We start from the raw sequence: 22568 nt of genomic DNA on the forward strand, positions 1-22568 counted from the left end.
GCTAGAAATGAAAGTGTGTGAATTAAAACACTTTCTGAAGCTTTCTGGGTATAAAGATTATAGGGGAGGGAAAAAAAAACTTGCAAGTACAAGGAAAAAAGAAGCTGGTTAGCTTTTTCATTTTGCTAAAGATGGGAAAGCTCTATAGGAAAGTGTCAGGGGATTTTTTTACTCTTTTTGATAAAAAGATCCCTGCTAATACAGGTTATCACCCAGAACTAGGCGAACTAAAATGTAATAAGGGCTTCAAGCACGCTACAGAGCACAGAGCTGTATTCTTCTGCCTGGCTCATTCATAATTATGGATGAAATAAAGAGGTGTGTTTGCCTATTTGGGAGGGTGGGGTGGAAGGAAAAGGGGGACGAGAGAGCAGTTCAATATCTGGATCGAACAGAGGAACTTTTTCCCCCAAGGATCCTGCCGGGAGGAACCTTGACATGCACAAAGTCAGAACGTAGACAAAGTTGCCCTGGTGAGAACGATAAGGTCACCCGTGGGATTGCTGAGATTATCTCTGTCAAGCACTCGGACAGCACGCAGTCAAATGATGCATCATGCAGTCATTTTCGGGGGGGAAAAATCAATTTCTTCACCAGGTCGCTATTTGCTTTTCAAAGTGCCCTTGTAGGCCTTCACCACCAAGCATTTATCAATTTAAATGTTGTAAATTGATAATGTGCCACTGTGCCTTGTACTGTTTCTGAATTATTTTGATACTTATATTTTCTCAATAGTCTCTCAACTCTCAGAGCTTCCACATTCAAAAGGGCATTTTTCTTTGTTAGACCAAGAAGTGATGAACTTTTTATGATTAGTACAGGAGAAAAATGCAGACTTACTGGGGAAATTAGGAAAAAAAAAACACAACAAAACATCACAAGCTGCAGAAAATTAGACATACTTTTTCTATTTTTTAAAAATAAGGCATGTCTACTTGAAAGACTTTAAAAGGGGGGGCATAAAGGACTCTTTGTAGGGCTATGTGTATTTATTTACCCCAGGAATCCCTGTTATTCTAGTGTTGCATAAATTCAAAACACCAAGTGAAAAAATGCTAACACTTGACTCCATTATTATTAGCCCTCTCGCTGTTGAAATAATACTTTTTTTTTGTCTTTCTATTCCAGTTATCTAGGAAGTGATGATGCCATACAAGAGCAATAACTTGTAAGGAAAGCTAATGCCTTTTTTTCAGCTCACTAAAGAAATAAATATATCTATCTTTTACAATCATGGAAGTGAGAGTATTAACCACATACTAACCCCAAGTTGATTTGCATTGAAAAACACAGAATGGAAGAGTTGAGGCTTGCACTTTGGAAAAGCAAAAGACATGGCAGTTGCAAAGCATCTTTAACCTCCAGTGATTTATTGGCCCTCAGCCAAGTTATCAGGGGAATCTAATTCTTCTTTATTATTCAAATAAACCACATTTGGCACCATGGTTCCCTTTCAGAATAGCTTCACAAATAGACTGAGCTCTGTCATTTGTTTGACCTTGTACTTGTGTGCTGTAGCTGTAATTTTATTTGCCATTCTATATAACAAATGCAGAGAAATCTAAAATATGGAGATGAACAACAGGATGCGGAAAGGAGTTTATGGTAAATCTGTCTACAGGGCTTAAACAAAAAAGGACCAAACTTAAAACAAACATTTACCCTTTTCACCTTCACCTCTGTTAGCTCTTCTGTCTGCCGCCACCCTGCCCCTTTCAGCAGGCTGTCTTGAAAAACAGCAAATTTGTAACCTTCTCTGCAGCTACCTTGCTGCTTTACTCCAGCAAGGAAGTATGTTCTACCAGGAAAGGGACTCAGTGAGGGAGGGAAGGGACTCATTATGTGCAAGCAGGGATTCTTTTGGGGGAGGGGCTGCTGATCAGAACGGTTCCCAAGAGAGCTTGCCAGGTTATACGGTATTTTTAAATAATCACAAAGAAAAGTCTGTTAATTTCTATGTTTGACACAGATCCCACTTTATTTTAGACGGGCACTGTATTAACCTGAGCGCATTCTGCTGTCATAGGTAGTCATTAGACACACCGCCTCTCATATCTCTTTCCAGGGGAAATGTTTTGGGAAGATGAGCCCATTTTTATCTCCCGGTTCACTGAGAACGGTGTCCTCTGCTTCTGATGACAGTAACAGCTTATTTTCTAAGTAGCATTTAAAAGAAAATGCAGGATTTGTGTACAGGTGAGGGAAAGATGATTTAAAAGCACACAAACCGTCAAACTAGTCAATGGTTAAATGCCAGAACATTACTCAAAATATCTTGGGCACACCAATGTCTCAGGGAGGGAAGGGTGCTCTGCCTGCTTATAAAGTTTGCGATGTGCATGTTCACATTTGTTTTGTGGGTGGTTACCTGTGTTCTGAATGTGGATGCCAATGGAAGAAAATCAGTGCGTCATAGCTATACATTAACCCCTACAGAAATTTTACTTGAGATTTTTAATATTTTATTGCCAGAAAGACTCCATTTTTGTTAAGAAGTGATGCTTCCTTATTTTTAATGGTTGCATCTATTTCCCTTTTTGCTTTGCCTACCAGGAAACTTATAACTTGACTTGAAATTTTGTTACCATTTGTAGCCCTCCTTATAAACTCACATTGTGTTCTCCCATTATGTGATGATCTACCTTACTTCTATCTCTCCTTTCCCTTACACTGTTATTCTATTTTTCCTTTTGTATATGTTTATATATTTTTCCTTTTGTATATGTCTCCTTTGTGGAAAGAGGCTATAAGCTATCATAAGCTAACAAATAAACATTTATCTAAGCTTTAAATCCCACATCAAACTGGAAATGTTTTTTATTTGTCATAAAAAGTCTCTTCTGATTCTCTGGTGATTGAGCCCCTTACATACTGGAAGTGATTTTATAAAAGTTGGCTTCATATCCTTCCTACATTTTCAGTGTTAGGAAATCTACTCTGCTTGCTTGCTTCATTTTCACTTCTGCCCATTCCATTGTATCTACAGAGCAGTGTTGCCTCTGAACACTATCCCCAGTTGTAAAAGTCATTTCATCTCCATGCAAACCAAGCTCAATCTCATTATTTGGGGATCTTCCTATAAGATAATGTCACATGGTGAGTAACCGAGAATCATTTGAACCAGGGAAGCAAGTCAACATTGCATATTTGTACAACCTGAAATCATATCTTATATGTTAAATTAAATATCTATCTCTGGTGAAGTCCAAAGGACAGCTGAGGACGTTCAGACATCTTTATACTTCACTTCATTCCCATCATCACGACAATATGAAAATATTTTAAAGAGAATAACTGGCACACACACTGCCTGGACAGTGAGAACTATTACACTCAAAAAGAATGTAAAAGGAAAATCCATTCTGGCTGTTGCTATATTCATGCTTCTCGACAGAGCTCAGCAGAAGTTTCTCTACTTAGTTTTCTCATGAGCCAAAAAAGAATCTCAATTCTTTCCTGAACATAAGCCGTTTTAAAATCACCATATTTATTTACATGTTGAAAGAAAATAAAACTGAGGGAAGAATATCTTGAGACTTACAAATGCAGACATGGATATGCTCTACAAACTGACATGCTCACAATATTCCTCAACCATTTCACTGGATCAAAGCCTTTGATGATACAGTTATACATGCTGTCTTAATTAAAGAAAGTATTTAAAAATGAAAGGCAGGTCCATAGTTTTACAAATTCCTCATCACTGTCTAAAATTTTATTTTATGTTGCATGCAACCCAAGAGCATTTCATAGTCCCACAACTGAAAAGCGCCACTGAAGAAATTTGGGCAGGGTTGTCCCAGGCACCTCCATTACCCGATTAGGAATTAGAACCTTAACTGCTTTAACATAGATACCCTTCCTCATTCTACAGATATTAAATATATATATAATTCTCTTATGTTATTATTATTTTAAGATTTATTTATTGTATAGAAGAACTGGGGTATAGACCAGAGGAGTGTGGGGGGTGAGAGGACTCACTAAAGACAATGTGGGGAGCAGACAGGCGGATCTACAGAAATACACTGCTGAGGAGAGCAGTGGGTGAGACAGATGAGGTCTGCTGCACCATATGTGGGTCACCTCCCTGGCTGGGGATCAAACTCAAGCCATCAGGGTGATAACATTGAGATTTAACCTCTAGGCCACTTGGGAGGCCCTTATTATATTATTTTATCGCGAACCCAAAACTATTCTAAAAGGATTTTGAACGTTAAATACAAAAATTAGCATATGTGAAATCACTTTCTGGTGATTGACACCTCCTCATTTCAGTCGCATGTCTCCAAATAAAGACCTCTGTCATGTACCATGTAACCTCTACCTGCAGAGCTGATTGTTTCTGGCAATAGTGAACACATCTGCCACTGAAGGCAATAGGCATCACAGCCAGCCCCTGGCCTTAGGTTAAGTCAAGATGCTGACTACTGACATGTATTTTAAAACTCATTGTGTGCTAAAGCAAAAGAGGACTGCACACACGTTCCCAGTTACTGTACCATGTCTATCCACCTGTTTTTTCTGTAGAAGTCTCAGCTATTTGTCTCAGGTTTCAGGAAAAGATAGACTTAATGTTACAGTAGAGAAGCAGTGAAATAAACTGCTTTTAAGGAGAAACCAGCACAGGGTTAAAGCCAAATTTTTCTTGAACAGATGATATTTCAGATGGCCACACTATTCCAGATGCATCAATTTCCTTGAAAATCCAATCCATATATGTGCATATGCTGTGCTGGCAGGCGGACTGACTGAAATGGCCAAAACCCAAGAGCTAATATTCTTTTGGCCAGAATAATGCAATTATTATTTTCCTAGCTATCAGTCTAAGCATACAGAGCCATCTGTTATGCAAAGCAAACATACACATCTCAATTACAGAAAATGCAGTTGCCTTGACAGAATTTGGATTACACCACTAACCAGGGCTGTAAAATGTGTTTGGAGCTAGTATATAATGGATGCTTTTCAGGAGTTCCCTAATTAGCATTTACCTGCTTAAACTAATTATTCATCCTTCTTCTTCACTGGCTTATTAAACTTTGTTGGATACCCTGCATAATACAGATGAATATGGGCATTTGAGAACAACAAACAGAGGAGTTTCCAGTTCCATACACTGTTAACATGGTGGCATAGCAATTTTAAACTTGGAGATGTTTGATAACGAGTCCCAAACAGATTAAGACAAGGCTTGAAGTCTATTAAAGGCTATTACAAAACCAGAGATTTCAATGAGATGCAAGAATACTGAGTTAACAGTAGTTCCATTTCTCTCATTTGGTTTGCTAAAGTCACATACAATAGAATCACTCTATCTGCAACAGCAGATAGCTCTTCCTTGAAGAACATGCAAGTTAACAGACCTTGTTTGGATTCTCCACAGTAAACAATAAAATTTGGCAGTGTTTTTCCTCCTCCCTCAATCCTCCTCAAAAGCCAAATCTCTCTCTCTTTTTCCCAATGTCTTTCTTGATTTAGTTATTACCCAGCAAACTCACTAACAGCCAGTAAGTTCCAGCCACACTGGATGTCTCTTTAAAGCAGTGCCAACTTTCAGAAGCAATGAGTCTGGGTGGGTCCTGTTTAAGAGGAGAGAGAAAAATCTTATCTCCATCTTTAGCTCCAAGGGGCAATGGAATGAGAGGTAGATTATCCAACTTGGCAGATCATCACACATTCAAAATCCCTCCCACCAAGGCTTGTTTTCCCCTGAAAAGGGTCAAACTCTGCCAACTACCTAGATGGGCACAGATATTCAGAGCACACTGTTTTCATGGAGAAAACATCTGGATAACTGGTTGAATTGCAAACTTTTCTTCAGGATACTCTGGCATTCTATAGATGCAGCCCGTGTCTCAGACACTGATGGAAGTGAAATTTTTGTGTTCCAAGGGAATATCAAGAACCAACAGCTAGGATTTTCTCCCTGGCCCCATCTGCCTCTGTCTTCTTTCTTTTAACCTCTGACAAACACGTGTGAGAAATGAAACTGCAAATAATGAAAAACTACCTAATTTTATGAAATTTTACTTCAGCGTTCAGAAGCATTTGCAAAGGCAGCAAAATATATCCTTGCTGGAACCCTCCCTGCAACACATTTTAATGGTCTCTTTCAGCATTTCTTGACTCCAAATGACTCCCTGTCATTGTGTCAGCTCCCAGGGTAGTGCAGGGTCCTCCATAAACATCCAGTAATAGGACACAAGGGAAGAACTATTAGTGTGTCCCTCTCCTACAGGGCATAGAGGTTTCAAAGTTCAAAACAACTGAAGGGAGAAACTTCATTTGTTCTCAATAAATTAATAATGATCCTGGGGGTGGAGGTGGGGGTGGAGTAGGACTAAAGTTTTTGAGCACAGGTTTATTCCGAATGTTCTGAACTGCCATAAAATTTTCTCATGGACTTTGTCAGAAGAGCCAGATAGAGCCATTAAAGAATAAATTTGATAATTCATGCTAAACAGAGTATCCACAGATGGAAAAGCACTGAGGTTGAAGGAGCTTTCATGGTGCAGTCAAGAATCTAAATTGTTTTACTTACTTGTGAGAGGCCCAGGTAGATGGAGACAGTTTCAGAAATGTACAAAAATTTTCCTTCTTGATTTAGTGCAAATACAAAGCCATCCAGAGACTGCAGGGAAAATAAATATACAAAGGCATTAATATCTGTGATGATTTAAATATGGTATCTGACACAAAATAATGCATAGTGAATTTAAGACGATTCTGCCCACTTTATAGCTAACAAAAGTCCTTAGATATTTAGTATTGCATTGTATTACACAAACAGATTACAGGTCTGAATGAAGACATGGCATTTTCTTTATTTCAGGGACTTCCTTATGTCTCTGTCATTTTGATCAAGATACATAAAATTCATGTATAATATCAGGCCACGCTGATTTTATGAGATGTTACCTTTATTTTATTTTTTTGGATACAGTAGTTACTGAGATTAAATCAGCAAGATTCTCCATTAAAGAGCTGAACAGGAATGGAAATTGTAATGAAACGAGAGAAAACAGGGTTCCAATCTGAAAAGCCAGGAAAAGCAGCACTAGAGCTACTGTGGACATCAATAATTTGCTAAGTAATAAAGGATTATGCTCTCCTCATTCCCAGTGCCTATTGTGTTAGAACAAATAGGGAAAGTCAATACATTATGGGTGAATGTTTATAGGCGGAAACCTTACACACTGTAATCCTTTTTTGCAAAACTCTGTATTAAAGTTTTATTGTGATAGATCTAGTTTCTATTACACCTGCTGAAATGGAAACAGCAGAGAAAGAAAAAAAAATAAGAAGGATGCTACACATCATCTGTAACTCTTGAAACCTCAGTTCACTTTTCATATGGAGGACTGCCTTTTCAGGCGGATAAACAGTGAAAATCATGAATTCTATCGGCAATTTACTGAGAAAAAATTTCTTTCAAATTTTTGCAATTTAAGTGCATTTTATGCCCTCCACAATGCTCATGTATTTTGCTTTGCTTTATTTATTTATTTTTTTTGAGTACTGCTTAAACAGGAAAAGAATTTTTAAAGATTAGTGGTGTTCACAAAGTTTGTGAACTTGGAATATGGTAAATTCATGCTGGAAAGAAGGTATGTGGTGGATTAAAGGCATTAACTTTTAAATATAGAAAAGTGGAAGAAACGTTATGAAATTCAATTAGAAAAACACACTGCTTCAAGTCTTAGCAATGATATAAACCTCCTAAAACACTGAACTTTGGGGGGAGATATATATGCTTGTATATATTAATTTATAATCTTAAATAAATATATGGGAAAGTGCAAGTACCTATATTTGCATCTATGTATGAAATCTGGATTTCAGTCACCCTGACCAATTTTCACATCCCTATTGGTCAGAAACTGTAGGTAGGACCCGACCTACTCCTCAGATTTAATGAATTCTGAAAACAATTCAACAATCACATTGCACTGCTCCACAAGAAATCAAATTATATGACAGACAAGCTTTTGATCAAGATTTACAATGATAATAGTTCACACCAGTGGTAACAGCTAAGTATATATTGTCTCTTAATTGTCACAAGATCATCTGAGATAAATATATTATCATCTACCTTATACATATAAGGAAATCAAGGTTTAGCAAAATCAGGCTATATGCCTGTCTCTAGTAAGTGAAGGAGGGAGGGTATTAACTCTGACAAACATAGTCACTAAATTTTTTTTCATTAGGAATATATTCTCTGTGATGTGTCAGTTAATAAAAAGATGAATTGCCACATTTCTGAAGTTAAAATATTTATATTTTGAGGCCACCTGTGACTTCTTAAGAATCATTACTTTTTTTTAAGATTTATTTTTTTGTATGCAAACAGAACTGGGGTACAGGCCAGAGGTGCAGGGACAGTGAGAGAGGATTCACCAGAGACAGAGTGGGGAGCAGAACAGGCCGACTGACTAAGTACACTGCTGGGGGGAGCAGTGGGCGGGTCAGGAGAGGTCTGCCACGCCATGTGTTCACCTCTAGGGAGGGGATCGAACTTATGCTGAAGTGGCTTTAGCTTGTTAGTGCTATGCTTTAATCTGCTGTGCCACCAGGGAGGGCCCCATTATTTGTTTTTTTAATAATGCATTCTAATGACAGAATCCTATCATTAGGATAAGAGTCAAATGGGAAGAGGATGACAGAGTTCCTAAGTCATGTCTACTGTTGTCCCTGGTCACCCTTTGGTCTGTAATATCTTCCATAGAATCAGCCATGAGGCAGGAAATGAAATTCTGCATAAGAGAACCCAACTCCTTACTTTTGATGAAACTTCTAAAGTTTATAGAGCCTGGTAAGAGGAATAGTGGGACTTGACTTTCAGCCAGTGCAATAGGAGAGAAATTTCATTTGTATAAGTTTGAGAAGGAGCTCATTTTAATGCTTCTTCACCTCAATCAAGAAGTCTCCTGAGGATGATTAATAAAGATTCAGAAATCCATCCTTTTCCTGCCCCCTCAACCCCTCTATCTGCCGGAGAAAAGGGCCTGTTAGGTTTTCAAATCAACCTAATAGCCACAGCCTGGTAGACAATCACAGAGCACTGTGTGAATCACAATATCAAACCTTGAACTGTCATTGTCAGATCAGAGAGACAGTACAGAGATCAACAAAGAACTCCTGCGGGGACAAGGGTCAGTTGGAAGATTAGTTGGGAATAGAAAAAAAGGTGCATGGAGTTTGTATAGATAATTGCCTATAATACAAACCATCATTTTACAGCTGAAGAAACTGTGGCACAGAGAGGCAAATACTAGATATGATCATAAAGCCAGATAGTGGCAGAACCAGGATTAAATCTTCACCCTTATAATATTATTAAAGCATTTATTGTCCTGGTTGGCTTATCCAATTCCCAGAGATGGAATTTCTCAACAGTGTGTGTTTCATTCAACTTTATCTGACCAATATCTAATAATTGTGCAACCAGGTCTTAGTAAATCCACTGTACCACTTAGTCTTTTCTTAAGTCACACATGCTAGAAAACCAAGAGGGCTGGCAATTATTTTTTCTAAAAGCCCTGTTTAAGGAGCTATTAGTGTATTTACAGATTCTGATGCCACAATATGTAGAAGATCAGAGCTAGTCTAGCTTCTCTGAGACTCCTCCAAATGTCCATACAAAGTGTTTGTCACCTACACATATCCTTGACTTTCTTGCTAAAAGTGATTTTGATTTTTTTTTAACATGAGGTTCAGATCTCATGTATTTACAAAAATATAAGAAGAGGTTGGGACATCAGAGTAGGGAAAAGAAATATCTGGAGGCTAAACATCTGATGCTATTAAGCAGCAGCGATCTAAGAACTGGCCAGTTTGTTTGGCAAAAACAGGGGCTTTGACACATGTTCCAATTTCCTGGTGAGATTAAAATGAGTCTATGTCTACAAGACACAAAGCATCCAGTCAATTCAATTAAAAATAACAGCCAATTGGGGTGGGGGGAGGGAAAGGAAAATAATGACTCAGATTAGTTGTTTATCATCATAGCCATAAAACAAAACAAAACTAGTTAAGCATAGCTTTCCCTTTAATTCATACCATTTCAATTATGTCTATAGTGTAAGGTGAACGTCTATAACTCAGGTTTGATTACTATTCAAATAAAGAGTGGAAGATGAAGTAGCGTCTCTAGCAGCTTGACAAGGATACTCTGCACAGAGCTGCTACCTTCAAAGGCATGGTCATTTCTGTCTATAACTGTATTTTTCTGCTTAGAAAAGTTTTTGGAGTAGCATCAATAATGGTTCAATGTGGGTGTCTTGGTTTTAAAAGATGGAAGACAGAAACAGTCAATCATTGAATCTTGGGAACCAAATGTGATTAATCTGAAGGTTATGTGGAATTTTTTTAAAATTCTAAATTGAGAAAGTCACCATATACTGAGCTGTTTCCATCACTGCAGGCTACTTTAAATTTTTTTTTTCAACTGCCCACTGTTTTCAACAGGCGCCAATTAAGATTCTGGGGTCAAAGGGTTAATTACATCTTCTTACTCACTATGTAGAATTTTCTGATTATTAACTAAGGTTGGATTAAGATGAAAAAGAACCTACACAAATGTTAATGCTAGTCCCTCCTTGAGAAGATTTATTATAAAGCCATGCTGAAATCTATCTGCTTTCCTCAAAGCAGATGGAGAACAAAATCTTAGAAGAAAGAGTAAAATAGACATTTTAAAAGCATGCAAGTATCTGATTTGTCAAGACAGTTTTCTTATTACTAAGACCAGTTCTTAGCCACCCCGACAGGACTGATAGGAGATTTTCTTTGTCACATCCCAATAAGTCTATGAGGTGCATATGCAGCAGTAAGGCTTGGATACAGAAGTCAGGAGTTCCAGCATCTCTGAATAATAATGCCTGTAATTATAATTTATATCCCTTGACATCGATGTAACATGTAAAGTGTAAGGCAGTTTCTTAACCCCAAAAGCTGAGAGCCTCTAACAGTATTTGTCAAATGCTGAAGTTATTTTTTTGCAGTGTATGAAACTAACTATAGCTTGGTGATTAAAAATATACTAATGTTTAATGCATTGTGCTAAATGGATCTATATTTGTCAAGTAGTTTTGTCTCTGCTTTCTTCCTCCACAACCCCCCCCTCCCGCCATATTCCACTGCAGCCAAATTTCACAGAGTGAAATCTTACTATGGTGCCCTTCTAGGGACAGTTTTCATGTCTATAACTACTCTGCAATTAGAGGTTCTTTCTTCCACATTCCAAAGCAGTAGAGGAAAAAAAATTACACCAAACTCTTTTCCAATGACCTAACTCCAGTTAGAGTGAAGAATTACCAGTAGGGTAGGTTATTTTAATGACAGATTATTTTAAACTAAGCCTTCACCATCTGTTCCACCCCCTAATTATGAATGCATAAGGAACATATTTCACAATTACATCAGTAAAAAAGTAAGATATACGTGATTTAAATGCATGCATGTGCTCCATGTCCAATGCACCGTGCATCTGTGATGTTCTTCTAATTCAGGCTTAGATTATAGAGAAAATATCATACATGATAGAGTACAGTCTCTGACATGCTCAATTTTGCCCACAAACCCAGAGTTTTTCATTGTTATGACATAATTCTGTTAGGACAGGGAAAGAACATGAATTTGAACAAAATGATCTCCAGTCATTAGACAAGAGTAGTTTGTAACTGCTAAAACAGTTTTGTTGTTAATCAGGAGAGGGTGTGTGAGAAAACTGCCTCTGCTAGCTTAGCAGAGGGGTTAGTGTCTGGAATCAGCAAGTCTGCCCTTGTTCCACACCTCCATCATCATAAAGAGGCCAAGTGAATACACCAAGCACAAAAGAAGATTGGCCTGGAGAGTGAGGACAGGACTCCAGCACCTACCGTTCAGCTCAGTTTTGGCAGCAGATAAAGGAATTAGAAGAAAAAAAATTCCTTAAATTTGGGGGGCTTTGATAAATTTTGGGAGCTCATTAAAATGCCATATTGACCTGATTGCTCTCAGGAGGTGATAGGCTCTGCCCGCGCACACCCAGGTGGAACCCCAACTACTTCGAGGAGAGCTGAGTGGGTGCCCAGAGTACCTATGTGTATCTGTTTATGGGGAAGGAGAAGATTTCCAAGTTTCAGCTTTGCAATTTGAATTTTAACAATCAAGCACTATGCAGAAACAAAGACCTTATTTTAGAAAAAGGAATTTAAGTCAAGTATATTTTCTCTAAGTGGATAAAAGAATACATCAAAGGTTTGGACTTGTATTTAGTTCTCAGGAGTCTCCCAGAACTTTCTATCTCCTGCATCTCTTCCTTTGCCCTCCCCTTCCCTCAGTGAGTCAGTAATAGAAGGTTAATGCACCTTCATGTTGTTAATAAATGTGGAACAAAAAGCTGATGTCCCAATCCTAACACCAACTTGGAATACAGTCAAGTTTCAGTTTTTTCACTAAATAGGAATTCCAGAACAAACCTCAATGCTTCAACACACCTTTCCTAACACTTTCCTAAAACATATGAATCTAAACATCTAAGGTGAAAAAACAGGGCAAAGAGGCACAGTTTTTCTTCAATGCATAGCGGAGGAGTACCAGAATAAAGTGGAAATGTTGAGTTAGTGAAATGTTGAAACATGAAAAGAACAAAGGCAACTGCTTTCTGAGCAAGGAGATCAGGTTTTGCTTCTGCTCATTAAAATTCCATTTTGTGGGAGCTGTGTATCAAAGTGCTGACCTTTTTTCTTTGGGAAGCTAGTTCAAGCCTTACATCCAGCCTTGAGGGATGTAGATTTCTTGATTTGAACATCCAGCCAAATGGACTGCAGGCTCTGGTCTAAAGACAGGGTGCAGCATTTAGTGGAATCCCACAGGGCTGCATCTCTGAGCCAGCAGGGATGACACAGAACCCACATTATCTTTGGCTACTCTCAGAGGACTAGGACCCCACTTGGGTCATAAGGAGCCAATGTCCTGCTCAAAGAGATTTTTATTGCAAGGATTGGATTTCCATTAGTCATTGTGAGGAACAAATGTACACTGGAATATGAAAATATCTCCAGTTTGCATATGTGCTAAATTAACTTACTAATACCTGCCCTCTTCACAATTCACGAGTGAATTCTTTATTATGCATTTTCCTGTTTGAATTCAGCATTCTCTTTCAAGTTAAGGGAGGAACTCCCATGCTGGCAGGAGTAATATAAACAGCACATAGTATTAATTCTGGATGGCTTTCCTTTGGCCAAATGTAAGGACCTGTTACAAGTAGGATTCCAGGTGTTTTTGAAGTTCTCTGCATTACACAAAACACAAAGAAAAGAACAGCTAATGATTATTTGCTGGACAGCCTATAATCAAAGTCTACAGGAAAGTAGGGGATGGTCTTCATGCCATATGTGTGTGTGCGTATGTATATATAAGCACTGCTATGTGTGTATATGTATGGGTTTGTGATATACTTAATTTTGTTACTCTTAATTTATAAATATCAGTTTATTAGTTTGTATTGCATATTTTTATATCAAACATGTGTTTTATATTACGTGTGTATATCAAATGTACTATTAAAAGTCTTACTATTCAATATCACATTTTCTGATGTCTTAATGATATTCAGTTTGCTCCAGTAGTCACCGTGGAAGAAGAAAAAAGGGAAAGAAACTAACAAGGATTAGGCAGATTATTTAGAGCAAAGATGAAATAGGTATTATTTAATCCTACTTTGTAGAAAAGGGAAGTGAGTTGTAGAGAAATTAAGTATGCTGTCCAACGGCATACGTCCAGCATGTGACAGAGCTAGGAAAGAAGTCTTCTCCTACTGTGTTTTCTCCTGCTTCTGGGACTACCTGCTGGCATTTTTGCTGTTTACACCCGTCATAACTGCTCAGAGTCTAAGCTTCCTCCAGCATCTCCCCCCATATAGGAAGTTTTCATGTTCTTGCTGCTTAAGTGTGATGTGTTCAGAAAACACCTGTTGAGTGCCTGCTGTGTATCAGATCTTTATTAGCTGGGGTTTCATAAAAGTGAACAGGATGAGATCCTAACTTATGAGGTGCTATCTTAAAGACCATCCATCTGTGTGATCTCAGACTAAGAAAATGAATCAAGTCAAAAATTCAATTTAAGAAACAAAAAGTCCTAAGACAAAGACAATTTCCAGTTTAGGATAGCCCAATACTTAGTGTCTCTGTCTGATATCACAAGTGTCTCACTTCCGACAAGCTATATTTACGGTGGAAAAGGCAAGGGCTGATGGCATTTATATTTTCTTCAGCTTTACTGAAGCTTAACTGAGAACAAATTCCAAAATATTAAATATTTAAGGTGATAATATTTTTATTTTAAGTGTACACTGTGATTGAGAGAAGACTACACATGAAAAGTTTCATTAGTTAATTGACACACTTATCACTTAAATGGTTAACTTTGGGGGATTTGTAATTGTCCAGTTAAGAGACTGTTAGACCTCAAGGAAATCCCCATGCTTTGGAGCAGGTAGAGAAGGGACATTACAGCTTAAAAAAAAAAAAAAAGGTCAAGAGACCCACCTCTCCCAACAGGCAGCTGCCCAGGCAACCCCTCCCATGGCACTGGCCAGCACCACCCAGTTCCTATCCCTAAGTTTCTCCTACAGACTCTGCTTTTTCTTTCTTCTCTGGCATTATACATACCATTTAAGACAGAAGGCAATGTGAGAATAAAATTGACTTTATAGGATTTCTTTTACAGTCATGCAAGGTCAACTCTCAGCGCTGTTTCCATAATGGCCAGTTATGAAGTGAAACTGGCTATTTATTGGGCAACGGGCAACTTTAAAACACGGGCTTTTTAAGAGAAAATAGTAAAAGCTTTGTACATGCATTCCTTTAGATAAGAACTTTGTGTCAGGGGTAGTAACAATGATTAAAGAACCCTGTAATGAATTTAGCATATTAAAAGACCATTTAGAGACCTCAGATATTAATCTGGTACATGCATATGAATTTCATTTCAGGAAACATTTATTGGTATCTCTAGAGAAAAGGCATTAAAAACATTTGTACTGAAAGGAACTGGATTGTCACAAATATAGCTGGTGTGGAGTGCAATATGTTTCCCCCAAATTTGTAGTTTGAAGCCCTATGTGATTATATTGAGAGATTCAGCTTTTAGCAGGTAATTAAGATTAAACAAGGTGAATGGGTGGACTCTGACTGTGAGAGAATCAGTGCCTGATAAGAAGTGGAGGAGAATGCACCCAGGGAAGGTGAGAAGAGTACAACAGAAGATGGCTTTCTGTAAGCTGGGAAGACTTCCCATCAGAATTCAGCCACATCCATACCTTGACATTGGACTTCCAGAACTCTGACAAACTGAATTTCTATGATATTTTGCTAAGGTACACTGAGATGACTAAGACAGTCATTTACACATTCTGGTTGGGGAAAACATTTGAGTCATAAAAACCTTTTTAATGTTAATTTCAGGAAATCATTGTAACTAGATTCTCTACTCTATTTTCTCTTTCTATATATGTATAATTAATAATTAATTTTTACTAGACTCACATAAAGCTATAAATATGATGGAATGATAATAGAAACTAGCATTTGGTTCCAGAAATCAGCAATGTTGAGGATTGTTTTTGAAACCTTTTTCAAGTAATTGCACCTCTTCTGGGTCCTACATTTATGATATTGAAATCTTTATATTGGTTTTCTGTGCATTCCAAATTGCTTCATTGCCTTAGCTCCATACAAAGCGGAGATGCACATTTATGTGAAAATCAATTATTCTGATGGAATTGAGAGCCTGGTCTTGAAATGATCTTGGGATAAACAACGTTGTTTACTATTTTCTATAGTTTCTCAGATGCTTTGCTAACCTACTATTTTATTTCACAGTTTACCTTTTTCTGGTGAAAAGGACTAATGTATACTGCTTGTCCACAGAGCTCTAATTTTATTCAAGACTCCACAGAAATGCTTATGCATTTATTCCCACATGCCTATTTAACACATGTGAAGCAAAAAAGACTGTGAATGTTCACTGTTTGCTAGCATACTTGCAGATATCCAAAGCATAATAACTAATATCATAAGAAATCTTCAGAGGATTCTGTTGATGGTATCCTTTGAATTAGAGTAATTCAGCATGTGAAATTTGCTAGGAACAAATTTGCCAGGTATAGATTAAAACAGAGGTGCTTGGTTGTATATCCTGGCCTCTGCCATGGTCCAGTTAGGAGTTGAATGGACAAGACTGGCTGGCACATGCACTTTTTGGTATTGGTAATTTTGTGGGATAAAGATATTAGTGAGAAAATTAAATTCTGGCATTTGGGGACCTCCCTGGTGACATAGGGGTGAAAGATGCTGGTGCTGCCCAGTTATCATCAGCTACTATAGCACTAAGTTTGATCCCACACGAGGGAGCTAACTAATCCACTTGACACAGCAGACTGCTCCTGTCTCACCCGCTGCTCCCCTAAGCAGTTGATTTCCTGTGTTGCTCCCCCCTCTATCACTGGTGAATCCTCTCACACATCTCTAGCCTAGATCCCAGTTCTTCTATGCAAATAAATCTTTAAAAAAAAGATTCTAGCATTTTCCAGTGACTTTCTAAAGTGAATCTTTTTTTTTTAATCTGAAAAATGAGATGACATTTCCTCCCCTTTTCTGATATACTTCAATGACTATCCTGAGAGGAGGAGAATTCATTCCTACCAATGAAAAGTAACTGGCTATTTTATGATTTGAATTTTCAGGTCAAAAGGTGCTTGCTTTAACTAAAATCTTAGTGAGATTTAGCAGAAATCATAGGCTGAGACTATTTATAGAGAAGTGACCAAAATGCAAAGACAAAGTCTCTAGTGACCATATTGAAGGTAAAATCAAGTATGTTGAGGTGACTTGGAGAAGATGAAAATGCATGGAAACTGGTTACTCGGGCTTGCCATATTTGTGCCTTTCACTGACACCACATGAGACAGCAAAAATGAGGCTCAAGTCTTTTCTGTTTCAGTTATTTGACTGATGAATCAAATATTCACTATGCTTTATTACTTTTCCTTTAAAAGTAGGTGCTTAAATTTGTTGAACAATATTTAAAAGGTACACCTTTGTCTTGAATTCAAGTTTTTCATTCTTTTTTTAGGGAAATTCTTTATTTTTTTATTTTATAATAGTTTATTTTTACATATTTTTGTGCATTTTTCCATCTCTGTTGCAATCCCCTTGGGTTCCCCATCACCAAATCACCCATGTGCCATCACCATAGAATTCCAAGTTTTTACTGGAATGCATAGTGGATGTCAAAAGGCAAGATCAATCCATTCAAGACAGGAAATGTCACTAAAGAGCCATTTTTTTAGGGTCAGATTCATTCTATAAAGTTTGAGATGCCTGGGTACCACTTATAGGTAAATAGATTCTAATGTGCTCGCATATGCTCTGATAATCACCAAGAAGGGATGGATCATTTCATGGAGATGAACAATACCACTACATATATTTCCTAAGGCAAAGGTGATATCAAAGGTTTTACCTAGACATAACCTTCCCTTCCCCCCCTGTCCTGGAGAATCTCCATCACATTAGATCTTCCTCTTTTCTGGGGTTCTTCAGTGACATCAGAGGCTGATAATTGAGGTCCTCAGAATCTGCCAAGAATGGCAGCCTGTGTCATTCTGCTTCTTCCTACTGGACACGGTGTACTTCTGATGAGCAGGGAGTCCTTACAGTGCACTATGTCCTGAACTATGTGGCACAGGTTGCCACAGAACTGTACTGCAGCTACAATGCCATATCACTTATCACACCTGAGGAATCACCAACTAACGTGTTTTCAGTGTGTGAGGGTCATGTGGTTTTTCAAAGTTGTATCATAGTCATAATCTTATATATCCTACAAGGGATTTGCTGAAACAATAATCTAGGTTATGCATGATCTTTTCAAATGCACTGATGTGTCCATTCACCGTAATTCCAAAAGAAATTTGTAGTTGGTCATATTGATAATTCATTCACTAGCAATCTTGAATCAATAGTCTTGGTATAATTCTAACGTGTACAATGATCCATTTCCTCACTTTTTTTTTTGACTTAAACAGTTAAAGATATTTTAGAACAAAAATAATTTGAAAATGGACATATTCTACCATACAATGCATTTGACAAATGACACTCCACCTCTCAATGGTTATTGGACTTATTAAAATTCTATTTAGTCTACAAAATTTCTAGGGCTTCAACCATGCAGCCCTATAATACCTTCAGCCACAACTGTCACCTCCCACTTCGTCTTTTTCAAAAGACTTTCTCATCTACGTCAAAAGCATCCAAATTGCCAACTACAGTGATATTAAGGGGGCAAGCACATTGATTAAATCCAAATCTGATTTTTCACTTGGCCCTCTGCCTGGTTTCTTTTAAAGGACTGTGTATGTGAGCGAATACTTACATTTTTAATTATAACAACGGTATTTTCCTCTATTGTCAGAACCTCTAAACCACAAGAGCAAGAGCTTCACAATGAATTTCCTACCAGCACCTACATCTAGTACACACCTCTCTCATAGAGCTGGCAGAAATATAATTTTTAATGAAGTCTCTAATAATTTAGACAAATCCCCATTACAATGGATTCTTAGGTATAATTTAGGGAAAAGTAAGCACCAAGCTCCCTGTGAATAACGGTGTCTGAAAAAAAATGTAGGAAAGTTTGATGTCAGCTAAGGTTACCTGGGAACCGAGGGCACAGGTGTGGGCTCAATGGCCTTGATATTACCCTACTTTTAGATTCTCATTCAGTGTCCTTTTCAGTTTCTTTTATTTCCATTTCACTTTGTCTACTTTAGCCTGTTGGTTACACTCTGCACCCAGCCATTTAGAGAAAGGTATGGTGTTGGTGTGTGTGTACGTGTGCACAGTTCTCCTGGACAGTGCTCTCAGCCATCCAGTTTCTGAATGAACTTGGATGTAAAAACTACCCTAGGCAGGGAATCAATGACAGATGTGCTTGTAGAGCTGATTTATGGATGTGTAATAATTACTAACACCTTTTACAGGTCAAGAACAGCCCCAGATTTGTGCAGGCTAGCGTAAACTTTGTGTCTTTAAATATTGGGGAGAGATTCCTTTTTCTTCCAATGAGACTTCTTCATTTTAGCTTTGACCTTTACCAACAAGTAAGATTTGTTTTATTGTCTTGCTTGAGGGTTCTCCTTAGTAATAGGATGACCTACTTTAATTTCTACTTAAATGTCTCACAGGTTGGAGAGTGACTTCCCCTAAAGGATTGAGCCCCTAAAGACTCAAATTGGCCTCTGTGCCCTAATGGGAGACTTTTATCCCAAAGCAAATAAAAAATATATTAAGGGTTTTACAAACATAACCTTAAGCCTTTATCATTTTCTGTGTGTTCCTTCTATTTTCATTATAAGTAATCGTACTTGCTTAAGACATTTGCTGCTTCTCTCCAACAGTTTTTATCCCTTCCCTTGTTCTTTCTGCCATGACAGATGCCTTACATGAAAATATATAGTCAATATTATTTTGCTTTTTCCTAAAATGCACACAGGTATGGCCTGATAGCACACAGATGACACACCAGGGGCCTACTGTACTATATGTTGGCAAAGGTCTCTGTGCTTCATTACAATCCTTAACTTCACTTGAGCTCATGAGGTCATGGCAGTATAATGAAGAATGGTTAATGTTATTATCAATATTCTACAGCACAGAAAGTCCACCATTTCCATAACCTCAGCAACATAATAGTAATACTACATCACAGACAATGAATGAAAGAAAATGACTCCACATATTTCCAAAAGGTAATTCTCCCTAATATTGAGTGCCCTTAATACACTGGACTGTGTTATCTCACTTAAAGTTTTCAATAACATAGGACCTACAATAATCAGTTTGAACAGAAAAAAACTCTTGTTCAAAACTTACAATGTTGAGTAAGATCTATGGATTCTGATGTCAATCCTTTATGTTTGCTTCTTGAAGGCTAAAATCTTGGATTGCAGGGACACATGTAAGAGAATGGCAGCTATATCCAGCTACCCAGCAATAGTTCCAAAGAAGCACAGTACTAATGCCCCCATTTTACATATATGATATATTAGAAAGTCTGAGTGAATTACTCAATATGGAGACTTAAACACTTGGGTCTGGAAGATGCCAAGCAGAGGAGTGTATATGCCTGGAGGATGCAGCTAGGACATAGGATACACCTCACCACCATGCTGCCTGGGTCAGTTGACTGTAAGAATGCTGACACAGCAAGCTGCTCAAGAAGCGGCAAGAAAACAAGCCCTTTTTCACATTTTCCTCTACATGAAAAAGTTACCTGGGTGTCAACAAAGGCCTGTGTGAGGTACAAGGAAAGACAGAGTTCTCTGAGTTTTAGGGACAGATTCCTGGCCTTGTTAAGAGGTGTGGCAGAGGAGACCCAGAGTCAGAGATATAGTTTTATAGGAGCCCCCAAATGAAGAAGAGTGAGGGAGACTAGATTCATCAGGCAGGTGAACTACTGAGAGCAGGTTCCTTGATAATTGCCAAGGAACACATTCTACAGCTTTCACCAGGAGGCCTTGTGTTAGTTTTGGGAAATGACCTGTGTTGTGACTATCCTGACAGCTCCATGATTTACAACCCTGCAGTAGGAAAGGGGTTTCTCTTAATCCCTCTAGTCACCCTCAACATGAGAGGTAAGCCTCTTTTTTTTAAAAAAAAAACTTTTTTTTTTTTAAAGATTTATTTATTTATTTATGCATACAGAGCTGGGGTACAGGCCAGAGATGCGGAGGGTGAGAGGCTTCACCAGAGACAGAGTGGGGAGCAGAACAGGCAGATCGACGAAGTACACTGCTGAGGGGAGCAGCGGGCGGGTCAGGAGAGGTCTGTCACGCCATGTGGTCACCTCCGGGGCAGGCGGGGATCGAACTCATGCGGAAGCCATCTTAGATTCTCAGGGCTGTGCTTTAACCCACCGCGCCACCAGGGAGGGCCGGTAAGCCTCTTTTTTAAACATAAAGTGTCTGGTCATATTCAGAGGGCCTCTAAGATTTGGGGCAATTGGATCAAAGACTGGACGATTACGACCATGTATCCCCAATTCCTTTAGTGACTCTAAGAACTGTATGTGGCTGCAGATGAACAAATTTCATGGCTAGTTTTGAAATGAGACTTCTATAGACTCTTCAGAAGCAGCACAGTGTGATGAAAAACAGCACATGAATTTTGGACTCAAATAGGCCTTAGCTGAATTCTGATCTTGCAATTTCACTGTTTTCTCATATGAAAATGGGAAGGCTAATATCTATATATTATTCTGCTCAATAGAGTTGTTAAAATTATTAGAGTTAATGCATGCAAAAGTGCCATCATACAGTAGGTATTTAATAAATGGCACCCATGTAGTTATTATTTGACTTGGGATGTGGATTTAAAAAGAGTATTTGCTATACTTGCTAATAAGAATGGTGCTTACCTGGTTATATGGAGAAAAACTTAACAGGAAGAAGTGGGATAATCTACTAAGGGCAGTTAAACTAAATTAGTTAGAAATGAATCTGAAGAGAGAATAAGAAAAGGACTCAACTTTCATGGATGAAATACAATTTCATCCTGGTCATAAATATTCCTCTTTAAAACTTTAATGAACACAATTGGGGACAGACTATTCATAAGGGATAGAAGGCCATTACTTCAAGGAATTGTAGAATTCAAGGAAATAAAGTGTGGGCCACTTGTATAACACTGTAGAGTCAACAAGAAGGGAAAAAAGAATGTAACAGGATAACAATGCTTTCGGTATTTAAGTCTGGTATATAATATTATACACACACTATCATAGCCCACCAGGGTTGCCATAACAAATTCCATAGGCTGAATAACTAAAACTGGAAATTTATTTTCTCACAGCTGTGGAAGCTGGAAAGTCTAAGATCAAGATTCTGGCAGGAGGAGGCCAACAGAAGGCTTTGTGTGTGTGTATGGAGGAGATTCTCTCTTCCATATAATAATACCACCAACTCTATCTAGTTAGCATGCCACCCTTATGAGCTTATTTAACCTTAGTTATCCCCTAAAAGTCCTATTTTCAAATACAGTTACACTGGGAGCTAGGATTCAACATATATGTTGGGAAGGGGAGATCAGGCATAATCTGGCCATAGCAAACATATATGTGTATGCATTCACATGTGCCCCAAATAACAAAAGGATATAATAATATCACTATAATATTATTACTATTAACAGGAACAGGAAGCATTTATAGAGAAGATTTATAGAGATGGTTCTCTGTTTTGAATCCTGGGAGGAGGATTTCACACTGACTTTCACAGTTCAGGTTTCCCTAACTCTTAAGCACGTTCTATAACCATCCCTGTTTGGAAAATTAGTTCTCATCGGTGATCAGTGGTAGAACAGGAACTGAAGTGTAACCTGCTACACCATATACTGACTTTGTGGACTTGGACCTTAATTTTTGTGGAGGAGACTCTTGACTAATTATTACCAAAGAGCTATAGTTTGTTTCCCTGTAGATCTGAGTTTCCTGGGGTAGAAGGCAGAAAA

At 38.1% G+C, this 22568-nt stretch overlaps 1 protein-coding gene across 1 annotated transcript in view; it reads right to left on the reverse strand.

The window, feature by feature from the left end:
• NPAS3 (neuronal PAS domain protein 3) overlaps positions 1 to 22568 on the reverse strand; it is an 821118-nt gene that overhangs the window by 218747 nt on the left and 579803 nt on the right. The window contains exon 5 of the mRNA XM_012724628.1: positions 6545 to 6634. Coding sequence (XP_012580082.1) covers positions 6545 to 6634 — 90 coding nt within the window. The remainder of the gene's footprint in view (positions 1 to 6544; positions 6635 to 22568) is intronic.

The sequence above is a fragment of the Condylura cristata genome, unplaced genomic scaffold (assembly GCF_000260355.1).
Source record: "Condylura cristata isolate star-nosed mole 26May11 unplaced genomic scaffold, ConCri1.0 scaffold00013, whole genome shotgun sequence".
Classification (NCBI taxonomy): Eukaryota; Metazoa; Chordata; class Mammalia; order Eulipotyphla; family Talpidae; genus Condylura; species Condylura cristata.